Here is a 26,390-nt window from a genome sequence, read left to right on the forward strand (position 1 = left end):
CTGACCCCCACTTTCACATGAACGAGTGTGTTTTTCTGTGTGGACTGCACTTCCGAGCACCAACTAGCATTGTTGGAACCCAGGGACAATCATGGTGCAGGCCGAGGCCTACTAGGAGCGAGGTGTAAAGCAGAGGTATTTTGACTTTGGAGGGAGCAGGACACTTTGCCCTCCACACAGCAGGGGATCAGCTGACGTTACTGACCCCCACTTTCAAATGAACGAGTGTGTTTTTCTGTGTGGACAGCACTTCCGAGCACCAACTAGCGTTGTTGGAGCCCAGGGAGAACCAGGGTGCAGGCCGAGGCCTACTTGGTGGCAGTTTTAGATTGTTTGTAGGCTACAACAGACTGTCAACGTGCTCCAATTAGGCATCTGTCTCCACTCTGTTTCCAGGATTTCACGTGACTACCAACACCGCCAGTTTATGCGTACAGTAGCCGTCTGCCCAATCCACACGTGTTCCTGTGTTACTGGTGTTCTGTAATGTCAGCAGATCCCTGATGTTTGTCTGCCAATGTCTCCTGCTCTGTCCACATTCCCACCACTTGCAGTGGGAAGGTGGACAGCGCAGGAGACAGTGGCGGACACACATTGGGGGATCTGCTGACGTAACAGAACCCCAGTAACACATGAACACGTGTGGAATGCGTGGACGGCAACTGTGAGCAGGAACTGGCGGTGTTGGAGGTCAGGGGAAATACTAGAGACAGAGTGGAGACAGAGGCCAAATCAGAGAATGTTTAAATCTGAAGTAGTTACAATTTGGAGGCAGCAGCAGTTTGCCCTCCACACAGCAGGGGATCAGCTGACGTTACTGAACCCCACTTTAACATGAACGAGTGTGTTTTTCTGTGTGGACAGCACTTCCGAGCACCAACTAGCGTTGTTGGAGCCCAGGGAGAACCAGGGTGCAGGCCGAGGCCTACTTGGTGGCAGTTTTAAATTGTTTGTAGGCTACAACAGACTGTCAACGTGCTCCAATTAGGCATCTGTCTCCACTCTGTTTCCAGGATTTCACGTGACTACTAACACCGCCAGTTTATGCGTACAGTAGCCGTCTGCCCAATCCACACGTGTTGCTGTGTTACTGGGATTCTGTAATGTCAGCAGATCCCCTGATGTGTGTCTGCCACTGTCTCCTGCTCTGTCCACATTCCCACCGCTTGCAGTGGGAAGGTGGACAGCGCAGGAGACAGTGGCGGACACATATTGGGGGATCTGCTGACGTAACAGAACCCCAGTAACACAGGAACACGTGTGGAATGCGTGGACGGCAACTGTGAGCAGGAACTGGCGGTGTTGGAGGTCAGGGGAAATACTAGAGACAGAGTGGAGACAGAGGCCAAATCAGAGAATGTTTAAATCTGAAGTAGTTACAATTTGGAGGCAGCAGCAGTTTGCCCTCCACACAGCAGGGGAGCAGCTGACGTTACTGAACCCCACTTTCACATGAACGAGTGTGTTTTTCTGTGTGGACAGCACTTCCGAGCACCAACTGGCGTTGTTAGAGCCCAGGGACAATCATGGTGCAGGCCGAGGCCTACTAGGAGCCAGGTGTAAAGCTGAGGTATTTTGACTTCGGAGGGAGCAGGACACTTTGCCCTCCACACAGCAGGGGATCAGCTGACGTTACCGAACCCCACTTTCACATGAACGAGTGTGTTTTTCTGTGTGGACAGCACTTCTGAGCACCAACTAGCGTTGTTGGAGCCCAGGGAGAACCAGGGTGCAGGCCGTGGCCTACTTGGTGGCAGTTTTACAGTGTTTGTAGGCTACAACAGACTGTCAACGTGCTCCAATTAGGCATCTGTCTCCACTCTGTTTCCAGGATTTCACGTGACTACTAACACCGCCAGTTTATGCGTACAGTAGCCGTCTGCCCAATCCACACGTGTTGCTGTGTTACTGGGATTCTGTAATGTCAGCAGATCCCCTGATGTTTGTCTGCCACTGTCTCCTGCTCTGTCCACATTCCCACCACTTGCAGTGGGAAGGTGGACAGCGCAGGAGACAGTGGCGGACACATATTGGGGGATCTGCTGACGTAACAGAACCCCAGTAACACAGGAACACGTGTGGAATGCGTGGACGACAACTGTGAGCAGGAACTGGCGGTGTTGGAGGTCAGGGGAAATACTAGAGACAGAGTGGAGACAGAGGCCAAATCAGAGAATGTTTAAATCTGAAGTAGTTACAATTTGGAGGCAGCAGCAGTTTGCCCTCCACACAGCAGGGGAGCAGCTGACGTTACTGAACCCCACTTTCACATGAACGAGTGTGTTTTTCTGTGTGGACAGCACTTCCGAGCACCAACTGGCGTTGTTAGAGCCCAGGGACAATCATGGTGCAGGCCGAGGCCTACTAGGAGCCAGGTGTAAAGCTGAGGTATTTTGACTTTGGAGGGAGCAGGACACTTTGCCCTCCACACAGCAGGGGATCAGCTGACGTTACCGAACCCCACTTTCACATGAACGAGTGTGTTTTTCTGTGTGGACAGCACTTCTGAGCACCAACTAGCGTTGTTGGAGCCCAGGGAGAACCAGGGTGCAGGCCGAGGCCTACTTGGTGGCAGTTTTACAGTGTTTGTAGGCTACAACAGACTGTCAACGTGCTCCAATTAGGCATCTGTCTCCACTCTGTTTCCAGGATTTCACGTGACTACCAACACCGCCAGTTTATGCGTACAGTAGCCGTCTGCCCAATCCACACGTGTTGCTGTGTTACTGGGATTCTGTAATGTCAGCAGATCCCCTGATGTGTGTCTGCCACTGTCTCCTGCTCTGTCCACATTCCCACCGCTTGCAGTGGGAAGGTGGACAGTGCAGGAGACAGTGGCGGACACATATTGGGGGATCTGCTGACGTAACAGAACCCCAGTAACACAGGAACACGTGTGGAATGCGTGGACGGCAACTGTGAGCAGGAACTGGCGGTGTTGGAGGTCAGGGGAAATACTAGAGACAGAGTGGAGACAGAGGCCAAATCAGAGAATGTTTAAATCTGAAGTAGTTACAATTTGGAGGCAGCAGCAGTTTGCCCTCCACACAGCAGGGGATCAGCTGACGTTACCGAACCCCACTTACACATGAGCGAGTGTTTTGTCTGTGCGGACAGCACTTCCGAGCACCAACTGGCGTTGTCGGAGCCCAGGGAAAATGAGGTAGTAGGTCGAGGCCTACTTGGAGCCAGGTGTAAATCTGAGTTTGTTTGACTGTGGAGGGAGCAGGACACTTTGCCCTCCACACAGCAGGGGATCAGCTGACGTTACCGAACCCCACTTACACATGAGCGAGTGTTTTGTCTGTGCGGACAGCACTTCTGAGCACCAACTGGCGGTGTCGGAGCCCAGGGAAAATCAGGTAGTAGGCCGAGGCCTACTTGGTGGCAGTTTGCGACTATTTCTAGACTACTACTAACTGTCAACGTACTCCAATTAGGCCTCTGTCTTCACTCTGTTTCGAGTATTTCCGTTGGCTTCCAACCACGCCAGTTGCTGCTCTGAAATGCCGTCTGCACAACCCACACTTGTTCCTGTGTTACTGGGGTTCTGTAACAGCAGCTTCTCCCTAGAGGTGAGTCAGGCAATGTCTCCTGCTCTGTCCACATTTCCACTACAAGTAGTGGGAATGTAGACAAAGCAGGAGACATTGCCGTGCTCAACTCTGGAGATGAGCAGATGTTACAGGACCCAGGTACCACAGGATCAAGTGTGGATTGTGCAGACGGCACTTGAGAGCAGAAACAGGCGGTGTTGTAGGCCGGAGGAAATACTCAAAACAGAGTGGAGACAGAGGGCAAATCAGAGAACATATTAAATCAGAGGTAGTCAGAAGTTGTAGGCAGCAGGAGAGTTTGCCGTACACACAGCAGGGGATCAGCTGACGTTACCGAACCCCACTTACACATGAGCGAGTGTTTTGTCTGTGCGGACAGCACTTCTGAGCAACAACGGGCGTTGCTGTAGCCCAGGAAATAAAGTTCAGGTCATAGAAACATGAACACAACAGGAGACCTGGATCCTGTTGCCAGCCAATTATTTATTCTGGAAGAGGACTGGCAAATTCAGGTGAGATCCAGGCCTTGTTCATTTTCACAAAAGTAAGCCGGTCAACATTATCGGCGGCTAGTCGCGTGCGACGGTCTGTTACCACACCACCTGCAGCACTAAAGACACGTTCCGATAATACACTGGCAGCAGGGCAAGCGAGCACCTCCAATGCATACTGGCTAAGCTCTGGCCATGTATCCAGCTTAGAGACCCAATACTTGAACGGGGAAGAGCCGTCTGGGAGAACACTAACAGGGCACGACAAGTAGTCTGTCACCATCTAACGGAAACGTTGCCTCCTGCTGACTGGAGCCGTCTGTGATGGTGTAGCCGTTTGTGGCGGTCCCACAAAACTTTTCCACATTTGGGCCATACTGGCCTTGCCTTGTCCTGCGGCACTGCCTCTGCTACCTCTTTGTGCAGAGCTTCCTCCACTGCCTCTACCCACATGGCTGCTTTGAAAAGCACTACCAGCAACACTTGTGGGGGGAATGGAGAACATGATGGCCTGCACAAGTGTTTCTTGGTACTCCCGCATTTTTCGCTCCCGGTTCAACTGTGGTATGAGGCTTTGTAAGTTGTCCCGGTAGCGAGGATCTAGGAGGGTGTACACCCAATAATCAGCCGTGTGGAGAATGTTGGCGATGCGGCGGTCATTTAACAAGCACTGCAGCATGAAATCAACCATGTGCTGCAGACTGCCAACTGGACCGAAAACGCTGTCCCCAGCTTGAGGCAGCATCTCTGCCTGCTCAGCATCACCCCACCCTCGCTGAACACACTGACTACTAGAGCCTTGTGTACCTCCCTCCTCTGGAGAGATGTGTTCCTCCTCCTCCATTGACTCCTCGTCATCCTCCTCACTAAGTGTCCCCTGCCTGGGCCTTTGTGTGGAAGCACGTTGCGCAGACTTGCCAGAAACAGATGGCATTTCTGACTGCTCATCCTCGACCTCTTCAAAAACCTCCTCACTTAGTGCTTGTAAGGTTTTTTGAAGCAGACTAATGAGGGGGACAGTCATGCTGATTAGTGCATCATCTGCACTGGCCATCCGCGTGGAGTCATCGAAGGCACGCAAAACTTGGCAGATGTCCCTCATAGTGGCCCACTCAGTGGTGGTGAAGTGTGTCCGGTGCACAGTGCGACTTGTTTGCGCCTGATGCAGCTGGTACTCCATTACTGCTGCCTGCTGCTCACACAACCGCTCCAACATATGTAACGTTGAATTCCACCTGGTGGGGAGGTCACATATGATGCGATGTTCTGGCAGGCGGAATCGGCGTTGCAGAGATGCAATGCGCGATCTTGCCATGCTGGAACGCCGCAAGTGAGCACACTCTAGGCGAACCTTGTGCAGCAGTGCATCAAGATCCAGATAGTCCCTCAGAAAGCTCTGCACGACCAAATTGAGCACGTGTGCCAGACATGGTATGTGAGTGAGGTTGCCTAGGCCCAGAGCTGCCACTAGATTTCGGCCATTGTCACTCACTACCAAACCTGGCTGGAGATTCGCTGGCACAAACCACACATCGCTCTCCTGCTTGATGGCATTCCAGAGCTCCTGTGCTGTGTGGCTCCGATTCCCCAAAGAAATTAATTTAAGGACAGCCTGTTGACGTTTGGCCACACCTGTGCTCATATCTGGCCTAACAGGCTCACACAGTGCTGATTCCGAGGAACTAGAGTAGGAGGAGGACTCAATATGTACAGACTGCATTCCTGCAATCCTTGGAGTTGGCAGAATACGTACAGAGCCACTCTCCAGATCTGTACCCGGCTCCACAACATTGACCCAATGGGCAGTGAGGGAAAGGTATCGTCCCTGTCCATGGCTACTGGTCCACGCATCGGTGGTCAGGTGGACCTTGCTACTGACGGCATTTAGTAGCGCATTTTTAATTTTTCCCTCCATATGCTTTTGCAGGGCAGGGACAGCTTGCCTGCTGAAATAAAAGCGGCTGGGCACATTGTATTGTGGAACTGCTAATGACATAAAGTTCCGGAATGTGTCAGTCTCCACCAGCCTGAATGACAGCATCTCAAGGGCCATTAGTTTGGTAATGCCGGCATTCAGAGCCAGTGCTCGGGGATGGTTTGCCGAGTATGGCCGCTTTTTCTCCCATGCCTGTGCTACCGATTGCTGGTGAGTGGCCTGGGAGGGTGCTGATGACTGCGAACGTGGTTCAGTGGGTGGAATTTCACTGGGTCTCTGGAAAACAGTGGCAGTGGTTCTTCCATGGCGTTCCAGTGAGGAAGCCGAACCAGCTGTGTGTGAGCTGGAGGAAGAGGCCCCAACACGAGCTGAAGAGGTGGTAGGTGCTGCTGAAGGTTGGCCTACATCTTCAGTGTGTCTGTGTAACTCCACCTCATGCTTGGTACGCACATGTTTCCACATATTTGTGGTATTGAGGTTGCTCACATTTTTCCCTCGTTTCACTTTCTGATGACACAGCTTGCATTTGACAAAGCAAATGTCATCTGCAACTGTGTCAAAAAAAGACCACGCACTGCAAGTCCTGGGAGCGCCCGTTTTGTGTTTTGGAAGAGGATTGCTCCTCACGGGTGCCAAAGTGGAGGCTACAGGCAACCAAGTCTGCCCCCGTCCTCTCCCTCCTCTTTTGGCCGTTCGGGGAATCTCTTCCTCAGAGCTGCTCCCACCACCTTCCTGTGGCTGACGCCATGATGGGTCAAGGACCTCATCATCTCCACTCCCCTCTTCAAGCACCGGCTGGTCCTGGGTTGTCTCGCCAGCACCGTACGCACCAGAAATTGGCAACTGAGTCTCATCATCATCTGATGCATACTGAGGTGTGCTGACCATAGGCACTGGCGCACCCGCCTCTTCAGATTCAGAGGGACAAAGCAGTTGCGCATCACTGCATACTCCCTCTTCTTCACGCTCTAGAATGCTGCTTGGCTGGCCACCTCTTTCCAAGCCAACAGATTCTGAGAACAGAAGTAAAGATTGAGATGGCTCCTGTCCAGGGCTCTCAGACTGCCTGGGCAATTTGGCAGGTGGTGAAGAGACAGATGGTTGCTCTTCAGTGCTCTGGCCTTGGGAGGATGCGGAAGTCATTGAAGTGGATGCGTTAGCTGCCATCCATCCGACAACGGCTTCAATTTGTTCGTCACGCAGCAGTGGGGTACGGCGAGGTCCTACAAAGCTGCGCATGAAGGACTGTTGCCTGGTAAAAGTGGGGGATGCCGGGTCACTGGTGGCCGCAGCAGATACCGAATCCCCACGTCCTCTCCCTGCTGAATCCCCCCGTCCTCTCCCTGCTGAAACTCCATGGCCACGACCACGTGCCTTACTCCCTGCCTTCTTCATCTTGGTAGACTGATAAAGATAGTCAGAAAAGTAAAAAAGGGGTGGCTTAGTGTTCTTATTCCTGAACACCTGCTAACCAGTATAAGAAACACTAATTTGGCTAAGAGTGTGTGTACTACACTTTAATATGATCTAATGTGGCCTAGACAACTGTAAAGTGGAGTGTTTGGTGAACTTTATTTCCTTTTTTTTTTTTGGGTGGGGGGAAAGGAAAGGAAAGGATGTGACCAAAGTTTGAACGCTATAGTATCACAAACTTTTTGGAGTGATTACAATGCAGGAAGCTAACCTACAATGCAATTGATGAGGCTCCAAAAAATAGGGTGATACTAGCCTGGCTGGCCCTGAAGGGCACAAGCCAGCAAAAAGGCTCCTCTATCTAATCCTATATAGTGTTTGCAACCAACCAATGACAATGGATGCGGTTGGAAGCACACAAATATAGGAGCAAAAATCTGGCTAAATTTGCTGCAAAAAAAGGACTATGTATGAGGCAGTGACTCACGCTGAGCGGACTACAGCTAGCGGTGGCTGTAGAACACACTGCAACGTGAGCTGCACTCACACACAGAGAGACCTATCAGACAGCCAAAAACAGTGCAGAGGAATGGGCTATAGCACTGAAAGGCTGCTGAAAGGCTCCGCTGTCCACTCCTTTAGTGTTTGCAACCAACGTATATGGATACGTATGGAAGCACACTATACAGGAGAAAAAAAAAGCAGCAATAAAAGAAAAATGTGTATGAGGCAGAGAAACACGCTGGCCGGCCTACAAGCAGACGTGCCTGCAGGACACACTACACAGCGTGAGTCTGCACTCACACAGCCCTTGCAGACAGCTGTGAAAACAGCGCTGCTAGGGAAAAGCAAGCTACAGTCGTGGTTTATGTAGCCTGGATAAAGCACAATATTGTTTTTAGAATCGCTATTTCTAACTGTCCCTCACAGTCTTCAACAGCAGCCTGTCCCTAACTGAATTCACAGCAGAGTGACCAGAAATGGCAGCTGCAGCGCTTTTTATAGTGCATCATGACATCATTTCAGCAGCCAATCACAGCCATGCCAGTAGTTAACATGCCTACATGCCTAACAGGATATTCCCACACTTCTGAGGATCCCCATTGGCTGAATCAAATCGAGCGGGCTCCTAGCATTATGGGAACTTCCGATTCCGGTATTCGATATGAAAAAAGTATTGGAACTAAGTATCGGAATTCCGATACAGCTAATATCGGCCGATACCCGATACTTGCGGTATCGGAATGCTCAACACTAGTACTGACCCACGGAGAGCGTGCCCTGTTGCAGGTTAAAAAGTGACTCGGTGGCAGAGGCTACGCGACCCGGCTCGTCAAACACTTTACGGAAAGAGTCAAGGAAGATGGCGAGTTGGGAGACCAAGGGGTCATCACGCTCCCAGAGAGGGTTTACCCAGGCCAAAGCCTCACCCTCCAAATGGGAAACGACAAAGGCCACCTTGGCTCTGTCGGTGGGGTACTGTTGAGGCAATAGCTCAAAATGGAGCTGGCACTGATTTAAAAACCCCCTGCACGACTTAGGGTCACCACCATAACGCGGGGGTTTTGCCAAACGGGGCGGCGGATGGGATACCGCAGCCTGGACAGGGGTCGAGGCCACAGATTGCAGGGCAAGGAGACGGTTATCTATAGATGCCATATAGTTCAATATATGGGCCTGGGTGACTCGCTGCTGAGCCAGCTCCTGTTGGAGGCTGCCCAGCTGGGAGGCAGTCCCAGGATCAGAGGCCTGTAGAGTCGACAAGCGGGACTCCATGGACTTAAGGAAGGAATTTATCCTTGCTTGATTCTCCCGTAGAAATAGGAGCTCCTTTTGGGTTGGGGTCAGGGTACCAGCAGGGTCCATGGCCTGACTATACTGTAGGGCTAAGGAGAACCAGAAGTGAACCCGCAGGACCGCGACGACGAACCTCCTCGGGGCGAGCTGGCCAAGTGGACCACCCCCTATACAGGGAGCATCTGGGGCAAGCCTCGGGGAGACTATCGCCGCGGAAGCTGATACCCAGGGACAACAGCAGGAGGAAAGCCAAAGGTGACCACAAGGGTTGCGGAAAGACCAGCAGGAGAGGGTTTGTAGACTGGAACAGATTAGGCTGACGAAGGTAAATACTGCAGGAGAGGACTTGCGGCCGGGGACGGGCGAGGCAGGCACTAGGAGAGAACACAGGGAGAGATTACAAGAAGACACAGGGACACAGAGCGCAGGACAGAGTGCTAGGCTGGGAAAGCGCAGGGACGCGTGGACCTGAATCAGCAGTGCTAGACACAATTGATAGTCAGGCACTGGGCAGGAGGCGAGGCTACCTTATATAGGACTGCAGGCAGCGCTTCCGGGTCAGGGTCGGCCAGGAGGTGGAGCAGCAGCAGCCACAGGGGAGATGAGTGGCAGGATCACTGGCGTGCAGTGCGCAGGCGCACCCGACGGGCATGGAAGGCCAGCTGCAGCGGCGGCAGAGAAGGAGCAGGACGGCGCGTGCGCACCTCGGGAGCGCGCCGGGTGAGGTGAGTGCGCCGGTGCTCGGGAGGAGGGGCAGAGGACGCAGCTGCGGGCGGCGCGACAGAAGCAGCGGAGAGCGTGGCAGCGGGTGGCGTGACACAGACTGCAGAATTTGGAAAGCAAGAATGAGTCAACTTAAAAAGCAGAAGTCATCAAAGGGTTTAAACAGCTGTAAAGGAATATTCTGCATGTGTTGAAGCTGCATTTAATGCCAGTACAGGTCCATCTGCAAAGCCTATATGGTGTATAGATTCTGGTGCAAGCAGCCATATGACAAATAACAAGGATTTCTTCACTGACCTTAATGAACGCAAGTCAGAAAAGGTTATCTTAGTTAATGGTCACTATATGACTTCAAAAGGAGTAGGAGATAGCTACCTCCACTATCCAGTTTCCTCAGCACAAGGGCGAAAGATCACAATAAAGGATGTTCTCTATATTCCCAGCCTTGAAAGCAATCTTCTGTCAGTAAAAAAGCTCATGATTTATTCCTGATCTATTAAGCTTATCATATATTGTTCCTGATTGTTCCTGAATAAAGAAGCTCTGTTGTCACACGCTTGGAGAGTATCCTGAATAATCCGCTGCCAACAATTTACATAGTGGTTGACCCCTTTTAACACTTTTCATTATTACATGCATTATAACAAACTGGAATAACCAAACTCAGTTGTATTATTTATATATATATATATACAGTTGTGGCCAAAAGTATTGACACCCTTGCAATTTTGTCAGATAATACTCAGTTTCTTCCTGAAAATGATTGCAAACACAAATTCTTTGGTATTATTATCTTCATTTAATTTGTCTTACATGAAAAAACACAAAAAGAATTGTCCTAAAGCCAAATTGGATATAATTCCACACCAAACATAAAAAAGAGGGTGGACAAAAGTATTGGCACTGTTCGAAAAATCATGTGATGCTTCTCTAATTTGTGTAATTAACAGCACTTGTAACTTACCTGTGGCACCTAACAGGTGTTGGCAATAACTAAATCACACTTGCAGCCAGTTGACATGGATTAAAGTTGACTCACCTCTGTCCTGTGTCCTTGTGTGTACCACATTGAGCATGGAGAAAAGAAAGAAGACCAAATAACTGTCTGAGGACTTGAGAAACCAAATTGTGAGGAAGCATGAGCAATCTCAAGGCTACAAGTCCATCTCCAAAGACCAGAATGTTCCTGTGTCTACCGTGCGCAGTGTCATCAAGAAGTTTAAAGCCCATGGCACTGTGGCTAACCTCCCTAGATGTGGACGGAAAAGAAAAATTGACAAGAGATTTCAACGCAAGATTGTGCGGATGTTGGATAAAAAACCTCGACTAACATCCAAACAAGTTCAATCTGCCCTGCAGTCGGAGGGTACAACAGTGTCAACCCGTACTATCCGTCGGCGTCTGAATGAAAAGGGACTGTATGGTAGGAGACCCAGGAAGATCTCACTTCTTACCCCGAGAAATAAAAAAACCCAGGCTGGAGTTTGCCAAAACTTACCTGAAAAAGCCTAAAACGTTTTGGAAGAATGTTCTCTGGTCAGATGAGACAAAAGTAGAGCTTTTTGGGCAAAGGCATCAACATAGAGTTTACAGGAGAAAAAAAGAAGCATTCAAAGAAAAGAACATGGTCCCTACAGTCACACATGGCGGAGGTTCCCTGATGTTTTGGGGTGGCTTTGCTGCCTCTGGCACTGGACTGCTTGACCGTGTGCATGGCATTATGAAGTCAGAAGACTACCAACAAATTTTGCAGCATAATGTAGGGCCCAGTGTGAGAAAGCTGGGTCTCCCCCAGAGGTCATGGGTCTTCCAGCAGGACAATGACCCAAAACACTTCAAAAAGCACTAGAAAATGGTTTGAGAGAAAGCACTGGAGACTTCTAAGGTGGCCAGCAATGAGTCCAGACCTGAATCCCATAGAATACCTGTGGAGAGATCTAAAAATGGCAGTTTGGAGAAGGCACCCTTCAAATATCAGGGACCTGGAGCAATTTGCCAAAGAAGAATGGTCTAAAATTCCAGCAGAGCATTGTAAGAAACTCATTGATGGTTACCGGAAGCGGTTGGTCGCAGTTATTTTGGCTAAAGGTTGTGCAACCAAGTATTAGGCTGAGGGTGCCAATACTTTTGTCTGGCCCATTTTTGGAGTTTTGTGTGAAATGATCAATGTTTTACTTTTTGCTTCATTCTCTTTTGTGTTTTTTCATTTAAGACAAATTAAATGAAGATAATAATACTAAAGAATTTGTGTTTGCAATCATTTTCAGGAAGAAACTGAGTATTATCTGACAGAATTGCAGGGGTGTCAATACTTTTGGCCACAACTGTATATATATATATATATATATATATATATATCTGTTGCTGCTATGTGTATAGGAATATATGTCATATAATGTATTATAGGGAGAGTGTAGTACCTAAGTTCGTCCACTAGATGGGGAAACATTAACATACATAGTTTTACATAACAAATAGTTAATATAGGAGGGGTCACTGTGGATAAGGCAGAGAATTTCCTGGTTTGTAGCGAGTAGTGCCATAGAGCCCGTATAGGACGGACGGCTCTGCAACGTTAAAAGTCGAGCCCAGCCATCCAGGGCCCAGTGTGCCAGAAGAACAGCCATAGCAGCAATGGTGACAGCAGTGGCGAGACAGAAGTTACAGAGGAGGTCACAACAGTACGGGGAAGCAGGCCGCTCTACAATGTGGCAACTTACTGCATGGCTGAACCCCTTAGATCTTGGGCGAAATGGACAAGGGAACTCCTAGGTGTCGTGAGTCTGAACAAGGAGGATACTGTGGTACCGCAGGAGACGGTACCACCCAGGCATGTACTGAAGGCCGTAGGAGGAAGTGCAGGGAAAGTGGAGAATGTGGACTGTATGGAACCCTATGCTGATGTTGTATCTAATAAGGATGTGCTGCGAAGAGGAAAAAGTAAAGTTCTGCTTTTAAAGTTGCAATTGGACTGTGTCTCTGTGCGCAATCGTATGGAGTGGGCCTTCAGCAACTCAGAGGAGATCCTGAAGGTGTGGAGAGCAGAGAGGCAAGTACACTGACTAAAGGACGTTCTTTGTATGTGACGGGAGACCAGGGCGCGCAAGACTCGATAATCTCAGACACGACTTCGGCCCTTTTGCTCCCTCACACTTGCTCGGAAAAACCCGAGCAACAAGCATACTCGCTCATCACTACTGCCGTGTTAAAAAAAACATGCAATGAATATATATTTTTGGGATCCTGACTGGTCTGAGACCTATGCTAATTAGCAGGACAAGGAACCTTTATCTCTGTTAGAATGGAGTATCATTGTGCATGGGCTCCACTCACTCCCATGGTCCTGCCTTGAGCCTCATAGAGAAAGAATGGCCTGGCACAGTCAGGGGTCCGACCAGCTGAGTCATCTTGATACTGGCATTAAAGTTCCCTGATCTGCAGATAGGTGCTGGCCCTAATGGTGGGACAGCCACTAATCAGTAAGTTAGCACTTAACCTGCCAACAGGTGATAACTTGTTTTTTACTGGACAACCTCTTCAAATAAGTAACTAATGGTAACTTCTGCATTCGCCCATAACAGAAGCTTCTGCTGATTTTTAGCGCTGTGGATCAGAAAGCTTTGTTTACTCAGCCTTTGCTCAGTGATCCACAATTCGCAAATACTGTAAGTTGGGAAAATGTTGCTAAGTGACTTTGATGTTTTATGGAAAAACGCTTTGTAAACCACATTCCCAGAGAAGCGAGGGAAAGTACAAAAAGGTGGAGGAAGGTTTACTGCTAATGGACTTTAGAAGTCACATTGTCAAATAACAAAAGATCATCTTATTTTCTAACCATTATTATTGCGTACCACCGGCAATGTGCTGTTGCTCGGTAGTGATATCCCTTTTTTGTTAGATTCGCCTCAGTGATATGTTATCTCTTTGCAACAGTTCTGCGACACGTGACAAACAGAGATGAAAGTAAGTAGTGATGTCACAACTTATGATTATATGATAGATGCCTCCTCATTGTAATTAAAGGGAACCTTTCAGCTGTTTGGCCACTATAAGATGTGGCCACTGCTTTTCAGGGCATATCTACAACATTCCATAATGCTGTAGATAAGCCCCCGATCTGACCTGCAAGATAAGAAAACTAAGTTTCATTATACTCACCCGGGGGGGGGGTCCCATCCGATGGGTGTTGCAGGTCCGGGTCCGGCACCTCTCATCTTCTTGTGACACCACCCTCCTGCTTGCTTCATAGCTCCCCGGCATCGTGCTTCTGCGCAGGCGTACTCATCTGCCCTGTTGAGGGCAAAGCAAATTCCTGCAGGCCGCAGGCGTAGACGTTGGGCCTCTCTGACCTTTCCCATTGCCTGTGCACTGCAGTACTTTACTCTGCCCTCAACAGGGCAGAGAAGTCCACCTGCGCAGGGGCATGAAGCCGGGGAGCCATGAAGCAAGCAGGAGGGCGGTGGGAGGTGCCGGACACAGACCTGCAACGCCCATCGGACCGGACTGCCCTCCAGGGTGAGTATAATAAAACTTATTTTTCTTATCTTGCAGGTCAGACTGGGAGCTTATCTACAGCATTATAGAATGCTGTAGGTAAGCCCTGAATGGCAGTGGCCGCATCGTATAGCAGCCAAAACAGCTGACACGTTGGCTTTAATGTCTGATTCTGTTGTGGTTTAGATGTCTGAAATGCAATTGTGAGAAGGGAATGTTATTCATTTTCTCTTTGCCGGTAAAATTGTAACATTACTAGGTCAAAGAGCGGCATAGGTCAGCATTATACTGTGATGCCATGCCTCTGTAATGAGCAGAAAGCATAAGCGCACCTGTTTTCATGACAGTAAAGATGAGGCATGCACAGACGGTGGAGACAAGCAATGGAGAAACTGTTCTATACAGCAATCTAGCAAGTGGGTTGAGTAGCATTGTAACGGGGTCTTCTTGCTGTAATACCTCTTTACATTACCACCCCGTTTCTCAGGAGGTTCACTCTGCTTTTCCTCACTTCTGAATGAAGGACGCTGGTTCGAAAGGCTTTGTAACATGGGAACATTTAAATATCACTGCTACTCCATGTATTTCCAGTGTGACAACATTTTACTCATCCGTCTCAGAATATATATACATACAGAGGGCAGGACAATCAATGTGTGTCGTGCCAGTAGATAACAGGCTCCAATTAAGACGCCAGACGTACAATACAATAGCCGTGGGATTTACAAAGGTGGGGGGAGGTCAAAAGTGGGATATCTCATTTACCTCTGCCCATGGGGTCGCAGTCGGTCGGTTGCTGCATTAAGGGCATACATCTCCTATTCGGTGTGCTGGGGGGTTCTGTAACACGGCTTCCCATTTTCAGCAACGTGATCGGCATACACAGTCTGATCCTTAACGGATTGGCTTGGGGATGACCGAAGTCTATGGGGTTGGTACAAGTTCCGTTTGTCGACTTAATCCATTGGCATTACCATTTTGTTTGCCGGGTCTGTAGTGGATGGTGAAGTCTAGAGGTTGTAGGGCTAAACTCCACCGCAGTAATCTGGCATTGTCTCCAGAGACCTGATTAAGCCACACTAGGGGATTATGCTCCATTAGGAGGGAAAACTGTCATCCATATAAATATGGTTGTAACTTCTTGAGTGCCCATACTACTGCCAGGCACTCCTTCTCGATGGCCGCATAGCTTACTTCGCAGGGCAGTAGTTTCCAACTCAGGTAAGCTATCGGGTGGTCTTGACCATCAGGCCCGATTGGCTCAGCACTGCCCCCCCGTCTAAACATAGAAGCGTTGGTGTGAACCAGGAAACGTTTAGTTGGATCGGGTGCGGCCAATACCGGGGTATTTGTGAGGGCGTCCTTTAGCTGGCGGAAGGCTTCCTCATACTCGGGGTCCAGGTTACCTGGCGGGGGAGGTTCTTACGGGTCAGATCAATCAATGAGGGGCTTGGCTATGCTGCTGTAATTGGGGACAAATTTCCTATAATACCCTGCTGTCCCTAGAAACGCCATGACCTGGGTTTTAGTGCGTGCGGTGGGCCATTTGTCTATGGCCTCAATCTTGGCTGGTTTTGGTCGCTGTTTCCCACTTCCCACCCAATGTACTAAATACTGAACCTCTGCTTTGCCCACGTGACACTTGGTGGGGTTCAAAGTGATTCCGGCTTTGTGGATCCTGTCCAATACTGTCTCTAAGTGATTTAGATGCTCATCCCATGTCGCGCTGTAGATGGCGATGTCATCCAGGTAGGCACAAGCATAGTCCTGGAGACCATCCAGAAGCCGGTCAGCCAGCCTCTGGAAGGTCGCAGGGGCATTCTTCATCCTGAATGGCATAACTCGAAACTGGAAAAAGCCGAACGGGGTGACAAATGCAGACTTGGGAATAGCGGCAGGACTTCGGGGGATCTGCCAACAGCCTTTGCATAGATCGATGGTGGTCAAATACTTTGCCCCCGTCAGCCGGTCTAACAACTCATCCACACGCGGCATGGGATACGCATCCGTCACGTTTTCTCATTTAGCTTACGATAGTCTACACAAAACCGGGTAGTCCCATCCTTCTTGGGCACTAACACTACGGGGGATGCCCAGGGACTATTTGACTCTTTAATGACCCCTAAACGCAACATCTCTTGTATCTCTTGTCGCATCCCTTCTCGTACAGACTCAGGGACGCGGAAGGGGGGTTGTCTCAGGGGGGTCTGATCCTGGGTCTCAACCTTGTGTTGTGACAGGCGGGTGTACCCCAGTCTCTCTGAAAACATCATCTGTCGTTGCCTCAACAACGCCTCCGCCTGCTGTCTCTCCCGGGGCCACAGGTTTTCTCCCAAGTGTACCTGGTCCCATGTTTTAGACTGAGTCCTTTCCCCTAAGACATCAGGCAAGGGGAGTCCTGCTAAATCCTCTGCTTCGGATGCCCAGATGCCCATTACCTCTTCAGGGCGCTCCCGGTAGGGCTTCGGCATATTCACGTGGAACATGCGGATAACCCTGGGGTTGTCACAATCAGCAACATTGTAGGTGGTGTCGGCTATTTTCCCCACTACGTGGTAGGGCCCCTGCCATGCAGCTTTGAATTTGTTCTGCCTAGTTGGTTCTAACACCAGGACCTTCTGTCCTATCTCAAAGGTGCGTTCTCTGGCCCTCCAATCGTACCATATGCGCTGGCGCCGTTGGGCCTCCTGCATGTTCCCACGTACAGCCTGAGTCAGCTCCTGTAGGCGGTCCCGGAATTCCAGCACATAGGGCACAATAGGTATCCCTTCTATGGTTCCCTCCCCTTCCCAGTGTTCTTGCACTAAGTCTAGGGGTCCCCTTACCCGCCTCCCGTATAACAGTTCGAACAGGGAGAACCCCGTGGATTCTTGGGGCACCTCCCAATAGGCAAACAGGAGGTGTGGCAAGAATTTCTCGCAGTCCCTGTAGGTCCTGGTAAAAGTCCCAATGAGTTGTTTTGATGTTCCATTAAAACGTTCACACAATCCATTGGTTTGCGGGTGGTACGGGCACTTCTAATGGACTTTACGCAGCACAGCTTCCACAGTTGGTTGGTCACCTCTGCTGTAAACTGGGTACCCTGGTCCGAGATAACATCCCGGGGAAATCCAACCCGGGAGAAAACCTGGAGCAGGGCAGCCGGCACTGTCTCTGCCAGTATGTTAGGTAATGCAACCGCCTCTGGATACCGTGTGGCGGGCATAATCTACCACTGTCAATATATACTTTTTCCCTGACGGACTGGGTTTGGCTAATGGCCCTATTAGATTGACCGCTACTCGGCTAAATGGCTCGTCCACAATGGGGAGCGGGTGTAGTTTGGCCTTGCAGTGATCTCCCCTCTTGTCACTGCGCTGGCAACTGTCACAGGTCTGACAGTACTGACGAACATCATAGGTTACCCCCGGCCAAAAGAAGTTTTGTGTCAGACGATGCCTGGTGCGACTAACGCCGAGGTGCCCGGCCAAGGGTATATCATGAGAGATTCACAGTAGCTCCTACCTATACTTCTTGGGAACTACCAGCTGTCATTTTATAGTGGGGCTCGTCCCTGTGTGGCGCTGCTCTGTAACCCGGTAGAGGAATCCCTGATGCCATACAAATTGTTCTCCTTCCAGTACTCCTCTCCCCTCCTGTGCCTTCCCACAATACCCCTGTAATGAGGGATCCTCAAGTACCTCCCTTTTAAACTCAGCTGGGGTGGCCCAAGAAATGTGTCTGGCTATGGGGATACGTGTAGGGCTGGGGTGTCTTACCTGGGCCTCCTCTGAGTGTGATTCCGCCTCCGCAGCTCGAGCTTGTCTCCGGGTGGTCACAGGATAGGTCTCAGCCAGAGGGGCGACCGAGAATGCAGACACCATGAGCCCCAAGTAATTTCCCAGTAAGACATCTGCAGGCAAATCCTCCATCAGGCCGACCTCAACAAGGCCATCCCCGACTCCCCAGTTCAGGTGAATCCTGGCAGTGGACAGTCGATGAATGGCTCTCCCTGCTACACAGATGGCCACTGTCTGGTCCGTCTTCTCTTAGTCCCGGACGAGATGAGGCTTCACAAGGGTCAAAGTTGCTCCGGAATCTCTTAGTCCCTACATACATTTCCCATTAACCCACACTGCCTGTCGATGCTGTTGTCGATTATCTGCCCGGGCTGGCTGCACAGGGTCTACTTCATGCAGCACTTCCTCCATCTCTTTAATCCCCGGATTAGTCATAGCCCCCAATGCCGGGTCAGCTTCGCCCTGGTAGTAGTGTACAGCGGCCCGGTTGACGGTAGCTGTTCCCGCCTTTGGCCACTGGGTACTCTGAGTCTGGTTGTGACATTGTCTTTGCAGATGGCCCAGCTGATGGCAGGCATGGCATCGCACCCCAGGGGGGACTCTGGTAAGCCGGGGTACTAGCTGGTCCCCCGACAATCTTCTTTGGTTTAGGGGCCTCCAGACCCATGGGAGGGCCCCTAGTGACAGTCTTTGATCCTGACAACTGAGACCTCCTGGCATCATGATGTTCATCAGCCAGACCAGCGGCCTCCTCAAGAGTCATTGGCCGTGTGTTCCGAAGCCATTCTTGTGTCTCGGGGTTTAGTCCAGTAAAGAATCGCTCTAACAAGAAGAGCTGGAGGATGTCCTCCTTAGTGGTTGCTTGGCTCCCTTGTACCCACTGTAGCAGTGACCACCATAGTTTACAGGCCCATTCAGCATGGGTATCTGTTACCTGTTTTATAAGTCCGTGGAACTTTTGGCGGTATGCTTCTGGTGTCAGCGCATACCGAGCCAAAATCACTTCTTTGACCCACTCATAGTCCATACAGTTCTCATCAGGTACCGTGCGATAGGCGTCCGCTGCCCAACCTGTCAGCTTGCTGGCCAGAACCTGAACCCAATCCTCCGGCTTCACTTGATGAAGGGCACACTGCCGCTCAAAGTCCTGCAGAAAGCCATCAATGTCTTCCTCTGCCTCCCCCAACTGTCGGAAGGCATTATACTGGATTTTTTTGTGGCTTACTGCTGACGGTACCTGGGCGGAGGCCAGAACTCCTCCTGCTCGCTGACTCTCCTCTCTCCGCTCTGCCATCTCCATCTTGGCTAGCTCTATCTTGGCTAGCTCTACTTTGGTCCGCTCTGCCATCTCCATCTTGGCTAGCTCTATCCTGGTCCGCTCTGCCATCTTTTTATTCAGATCAGTACGCACATCAGCCATCACCTCTCATACGATCTCTACTGCAGGGTTTGGGCCATAGAACGCCAGTCTGCTCTTTACCTCCCTCTGGAATTCTTTCTCTTCCACGTTCACATTGGGGGGCGCTGCACTGTCTTGTTCCATGATGGCTGCTATCAAATCCGCCTTTGTTTTGTTGCTGGCAATTAACCCTCGAGCTTCCACCAGGTCTTTTAATGTATTCCTCTGGTAGTTGTTTTCCATTCAGTCCTTTACTCCTATAGATGGGGTATCATATCCCGCTGTCTGCCACCAGTGTAACGGGGTCTTCTGTGCTGTAATACCTCTTTTCGGTGTGCTGGGGGGTTCTGTAAACAAGCATTTACCAATATTGTGTATCACCCAGGATTTAGAGAGTTAGGGGAAGATGTAACCTATTCTTGACTGTGAAGAAAGTATCCACTAGATAAGTGAAGATTAGCTGCTCAAGAGGAATGACAATTAGTCCCATTAGAGCAGTATGAAGGCTGATGCCTTAAGGCTATGTCACACTAAAGGCCCTTTTACATTTAACGATGCACCAGCGATCCGACCCGGTCAGGATCGCTGCTGCATCGCTAAATGATCGCTAGTGAGCTGTCACACAGGCAGACCTCACAGCGATGCAGCAGCGACGCAGCGCACGATACTCACCTTTTACACACAGCGATCCTGGCGTCCTCCCGCCCGCCTCCACGCGTCGCTCGTCGTCACAGCAGGAAGCCCCAGCAGGAAGCTGACGACAAGAAATGGAGCCTGACATTCTCGCGCGATCAGCGATGGACAGCGGGGGAGCCGGTCGGAGTTAAGTATCACATATAGCGATATCGCTATAACGTCACAAAATCGGTGACGTTATAGCGATATCGCTAGCGATATCGCTATGTGTAAAACCCCCTTAAGCGATATCGCTAGCAATATCGCTATATCGTCACTGGTTTTGTGACGTTATAGCGATATTGCTAGCGATATCGCTATGTCTGATACTTACCTCCGACCGCTCCCCCCCGCTGGTTATCGCTGATCGCGCAAGAACGTCCTGGACCGTTTCTCGTCGGGCACTTCCTGCTGGGCTTCCTGCTGGCGCCGACAAGCGACGCGTGGACGCGGGCGGGAGGACGTCAGGATCGCCGCGTCTGACAGGTAAGTAGCGACCCCCGTCCCCTGCGATGTCGCTGGTGAGATCTGCCTGTGTGGCAGCTCACTAGCGACCACTTAGCGATGCACCAGCGATCCTGACCGCGTCATATCGCTGGTCGGGATCACTGGTACATCGCTAAGTGTGACAGTACCTTTACTCTGAAGGGGAGTGCGGCACCAAAGCCATCTACAAGACTGGTGTCTTTGTGTGAGGAGCTGTTACATTTTTTAACCATCATCTGTGTACACCTGTATTCTTTCAACCATCCATGAGTGGCAAATTGCATTGCTATCAAGGTTCACTACATTCTGCATTGCACAGTATTTAAAGTGACTCATCACCATCTATTTAAAATTTTGTGATTTGCTGCTCGCACAATCAATTCGTTAAGCAGTTAAGTGATATGATGACATGTGAAGACATTGTTATTGTGTTTATCCAATCTGCTATTTGGAATCCTTCATCAAGAGGGTTATTTAGGTAAATGACATCTTTTTTGTTACACAGCTTTGTTTTTTTTTTGCAATCAATGTGGATGTACTGTGTGTACTTTTAATATCCAGCTTTCCCGCCCAAAAAAAATATTAGAACCAGGGGCATGATGATGACCAGCATAGAACATATATCACAGCCAATGGCAATAGCAACAACATGGTTGGATTTTCGCGATTGTCAGCCTCGACTTTTTTTCTGACATTGAGTTCACTGACAAAATCATGATAATGTTCACAGGCAACAAGTATAGGTCTAGGGTAAGTTCAAACTAGACCTTTTTTCAGCATTGTTTTTCTGTAGGAAAACCTGATCTCTTGGCAAGAAAGAGACTGCAGAAAAAAGAATGTTTTTCTGGCGGCGCTTTTGATGCGTTTTTTGCGGCTGTTTTGGCATGCTAGATTTGTCACTTGTGCATGCTGATAGTTTAGTGTTGAAAAAAAGTCCTATTCCACAGCATCAGGTTTTGCCACAAAAACGCAGCAAAACCTAATACCTGTGTTTTTAGTGCATTTTTGCAGCGTTTTTTCATTACCCATTTATGTCAATGGGTGAAAAACGCTGAAAAAACGCTCAAAGAAGTGACATGCTCTATGTCCAAAAAAACATGCAAAGCAGAAAATACTGATGACAAAAAAAAAAGCAATGTGTGTGCATGAGATTTCTGAAAACTCATAGGCTTTACTGGTACAGTAAAACACTGCTGAAAATTAGCATAAAAAAGCATTAAAAAACGCAGCGAAAACGGCAACTGTGAACATAGCCGAACCATAGCTATAAACGTTTTTTGTTTTATTTTTAAATCAAAAACATTAATCACCTATTTGGGATAGGTGGGATTCCTGCGGTGGGACCCCCCACATTCATCAGACATCTGTCGTCTATCATATGGATAGGTTATAAATTTGGGGAAACCCTTTTAGGAATATACTCATTAAAACAGTAACAAACTCTAACTTTTAATTTTTTGAGATAGGTGTTAAACTCTTTTGATAGTTCATGGTTTTTTTTACATGAAACCTAGTTGCAGCCTATCTCTCCCAAAAGCAAAAAAAACCTCTCAATTTATACAGAATTTATTGTTTTGGGCAATTATGTAGCTTTTCATTTTGGACTAATGCTGCTATATGCATTTGTGCTATATAACACATATAGATTTGTAGTAAGACAATTATACTGATGCACTTAAATCACATTACAACATATGGTAAAATAAAGTGCTAGACATTTTCTTAAGAGAGAAATTCTGACTATATCTGAACTTTTATTTGGGCAGATAAAATGAGCTGTGCAATGTTGTTTTATGCCTTACCTGGTGATGGATCTTCGCAAAGCACAGCACAGAAGATGCTGAATGCACCAAGAAAAGAAGCTGGTAACAGCGATGTGGTCTTCATGACTGTGTCAGTAAGCCCTATACAATGTTCAGAGAGCTATAGCAGGGCAGTGAATGTTACAGCACTGATGGTATCAGGCTGCTTCTCACAGGCTGAGGGTGTAACCTTCCTGTTTAATAGGGTAGGTGGTAGGTGGGGGGTTCAAAATGTAAATTACCAAGTACATTAATATTCCATAACTTTTCATCATTCTGCTCATCTAGAATGTCAATGTCACATAGTATGAGAGTGAAGACTATCTAGAATTTTGTCCAAAAACATTTAAAACTTGTTAATGTATTACTTTATAAAACACAAAACTTCCCTCTGCCTACAGACTCTAGTCCTTAGGCTATGTGCGCACGTTGCGGATTTGCTTGCGGAAATTTCTGTGCAGATTCTGCATCTCTTGGCAGAAAACGCAGTGTAAATTCCGCATGTTTTTTTGTGCGAATTTCATGCTTTTATGATGCGGATTTAGATGCGGATTTGTATGTGTATTTGTTTGCAGATTTCTTAGCGCAATAAAGATACATTAATGTAAAAATAAAAATTGTCATTTTCAAGTCCAACCTCCATTGTTGATGTGCTTCAACCAAGATAGGCTCTAGTCTAGATTCTCCGCCCACAAACTCTTCCTCCTTCTGACTTCATTTCCTTTTACAAATCCACTGCGTTTTTTGTGCCAAATCCGCATCAGATCCACACCAAATCAACAGTAAATCTGCAAACCTTTTTACACCTGCGTTTTTGTTGCAGATTTGAGTGACTCAATTGAAGTCAATGGGTGAAAAACTGCAGATCCGCAAAAAGAATTGACATGCTGCTAAAAATAAAACGCTGTGACTTGTGCACATCAATTCTGGATTCTCATTGATTAACCTTGCTTTGACAGCGGTGACATCATCAAGGCCAGGCTGAACTGCGGTGACCTCATAACCATGGGAAAATGCCAGTGATGAGGTCACCGCTGATGAATGATGCTTCCCTCTCAGCAGCACATTCACCAGTGGATTTCAGCCGGGATGGTCGCATCATGTGGCAGAGAGTACAACATCATGTGGCACAGAGTTTTTTTAGTCTCACTGCTCTTAGGCTATGTACCCACAAACCGAAATAGTAGCGTTTTGGACACAGCTCACCTGCACTGCGTCCAAAATGCATTCAACATTAGAAGCACAGTGGATGCCCACTCTACTTCTATTTGATGCTGCGTGAACTGACCCACAGTTCAGATTTGCGGGCCGCAGAAGGTCAATTGTCTGCAGAGGAATCTCCACTGTGTAGTCTCACCCATAGCCATTCATTAGCTTTGGTAAATCTGCATGGTTCACTGAACACATGCGGATTTACCTGCATGACTAGAACGCAGCATTTCGGATGCAGGGAAAATACGCTGCCTCCAAAACACTGCTATATCGTGATCGTAAATCCTTACAATAAAGAATCTGCATCTGTAATTATGACCTGCCATGATGTCACCAAAAGCGGCGAGTGCAGGCCTTGCCCCTTTCTTGGGCTGATGCCTGCTAACTGTCGCAAAACTCAGCTGATTTTTTCTAGGCTGGAGCCTACTCTCTAGGTTTTGCTGACCTCGGCATGGAGGGTCTCGAGAGGGGCTCCTGCACCAACAATGAGTCTGGGATGCCATGTCAGGAGACAGCCTCGTGGGCAGCCATGGCCTGCAGGGACTCCTCTCGCAGCACTGCAGTCACCGTCGTCCCTGCACCCCCATCCAAGATGCCGGACAACAGTGCTTCCAGCAACCGCCTTCAAATGCTCCAGCAGCTGCTACACAGACGCCATGAGGTAAGTTCAGGGAGACACAGGGGGTACTGCAATCTGCCCTGGAAGCAGGATGTTGAAAACCCTCCGCCCCTTTCACTATATTTATAACCCCATGCTTCCAGCCCTCACCCCTCTATTAATAGAATCATAGAAAGTTAGAGTTGGAAGGGACCCAGGGCCAGCATTAGGGGCAGGCAGACCAGGCAGCTGCCTAGGGCCCTCGCTCCCCGGCCCAGGGGCGCCCAGCTAACGGCACATCATGACGCTGCTATGGGGCCCCTGTGAGGCAGGGGGGCCTGCCCGCCCCCAGCGCTGACTCCCCCGCCGCCGCATTGAACTATACCAGCGTCATAGACGCCGGTACAGTTCACAGCAATGATGGAGGAGAGAGCGTCAGCTGACGCTCCCTCTCCCATCATTTTCCGCTCTGCCTCTGACACAGCAGGTGCGCGATGATGTCATCGTGCTCTCACTGCCAGCCGGCAGAGCAGGAGACAGGAGCCGGGAGCAGCGCAGGGCACGAGGAGAAGGTGAGGAGTGTTTTTTTTTTTTAATCAGTGTGAGTACTGTCTGGGACCATTCTAGGGGGGGCTGTATACCATGGTGGGATATATACCATGGTGGGCTGTATACCACGCTGGGCTGTATACCGTGCTGGGCTGTATACCATGGTGGGCTGTATACCATGCTGGGCTGTATGCCACTCTGGGCTGTATACCGTGCTGCTGGGCTGTATACTGTGCAGCTGGGCTGTATACCACGGTGGGCTGTATACCACACTGGGCTGTATACCGTGCTGCTGGGCTGTATACCGTGCTGGGCTGTATACCATGGTGGGCTGTATACCATGCTGGGCTGTATGCCACTCTGGGCTGTATACCGTGCTGCTGGGCTGTATACCGTGCAGCTGGGCTGTATACCATGGTGGGCTGTATACCACACTGGGCTGTATACCGTGCTGCTGGGCTGTATACCGTGGTGGGCTGTATACCATGGTGGGCTGTATACCAGGCTGGGCTGTATACCGTGCTGCTGGGATGTATACCACGGTGGGCGGTATACCGTGCTGGGCTGTATACCGTCCTGAGCTGTATACTGTGCTGCTGGGCTGTATACCACGGTGGGCTGTCTACCGTGCTGGGCTGTATACCGTCCTGAGCTGTATACCATGCTGCTGGGCTGTATACCACAGTGGGCTGTATACCACACTGGGCTGTATACCATGCTGGGCTGTATACTGTGCTGCTGGGCTGTATACCATGATGGGCTGTATACCATGGTGGGCTGTATACCGGGCTGGGCTGTATACCATGGTGGGCTGTATACCATGCTGGTCTGTATACCGTGCTGCTGGGCTGTATACCATGCTGGGCAGTATACCATGGTGGGCTGTATACCGTGCTGCTGGGCAGTATACCATGGTGGGCTGTAAACCACGCTGGGCTGTATGCTGTGCTGGGCTGCATACCATGGTGGGCTGTTATGAATGAGTCACCGTAGGAGGCAAAAGCAGAAATACAAGCTAAGTCCAGAAAACCAGAGAAGTTGGCAACTATCAGATTGCAGACCCCTGAACCTATCAACACAACTAGCAGTAGCCGTGGGGGGTTCCTATGATGCCCTAGACCCCTCGATCACAGCCAGAGAAATACATAGGCCTAAAGAAAGAAAGGGGAAATCTAAACTGCCCCAGAGCAGACCCCAAAGCAATAGGCAGCCCCCAACATATAATGACGGTGAAGCAAGATGAAAATACTAACACAGACAGAAAGATAGACTGAGCAAAGACGGGGCCCCAAAACTACCTAGATAGGAAAGGACAGGAAGGCTGCTGTCTGCAATCTGCCAAAACCCTATCAAAGACATAAGCCAACCAGCTGATATGAAAAAGGCCCTGAAGCAGCTAGGCTTCAAAAACTGAATCAGCACTCAGCTATTTTCAGAAGACAGAGCTAAATGAATTCAGCACACCCCAGCAGGGAATGG

The 26,390-nt window shown here is 49.4% G+C and overlaps 1 protein-coding gene across 1 annotated transcript in view; it reads right to left on the minus strand.

Annotated features, from left to right (window-relative positions):
• LOC141097225 (proteinase-activated receptor 1-like) overlaps positions 1-22,710 on the minus strand; it is a 68,799-nt gene extending 46,089 nt beyond the window's left edge. The window contains exon 1 of the mRNA XM_073584339.1: positions 22,553-22,710. Within this exon, the coding sequence (XP_073440440.1) occupies positions 22,553-22,637 (85 nt within the window). The 5' untranslated portion in view covers positions 22,638-22,710. The remainder of the gene's footprint in view (positions 1-22,552) is intronic.
• Between the last annotated feature and the right edge of the window lie 3,680 nt (positions 22,711-26,390).

This window comes from Dendrobates tinctorius, unplaced genomic scaffold (genome assembly GCF_039654945.1).
Source record: "Dendrobates tinctorius isolate UK_male_01 unplaced genomic scaffold, ASM3965494v1 ptg000083l, whole genome shotgun sequence".
NCBI classification, from domain to species: domain Eukaryota; kingdom Metazoa; phylum Chordata; class Amphibia; order Anura; family Dendrobatidae; genus Dendrobates; species Dendrobates tinctorius.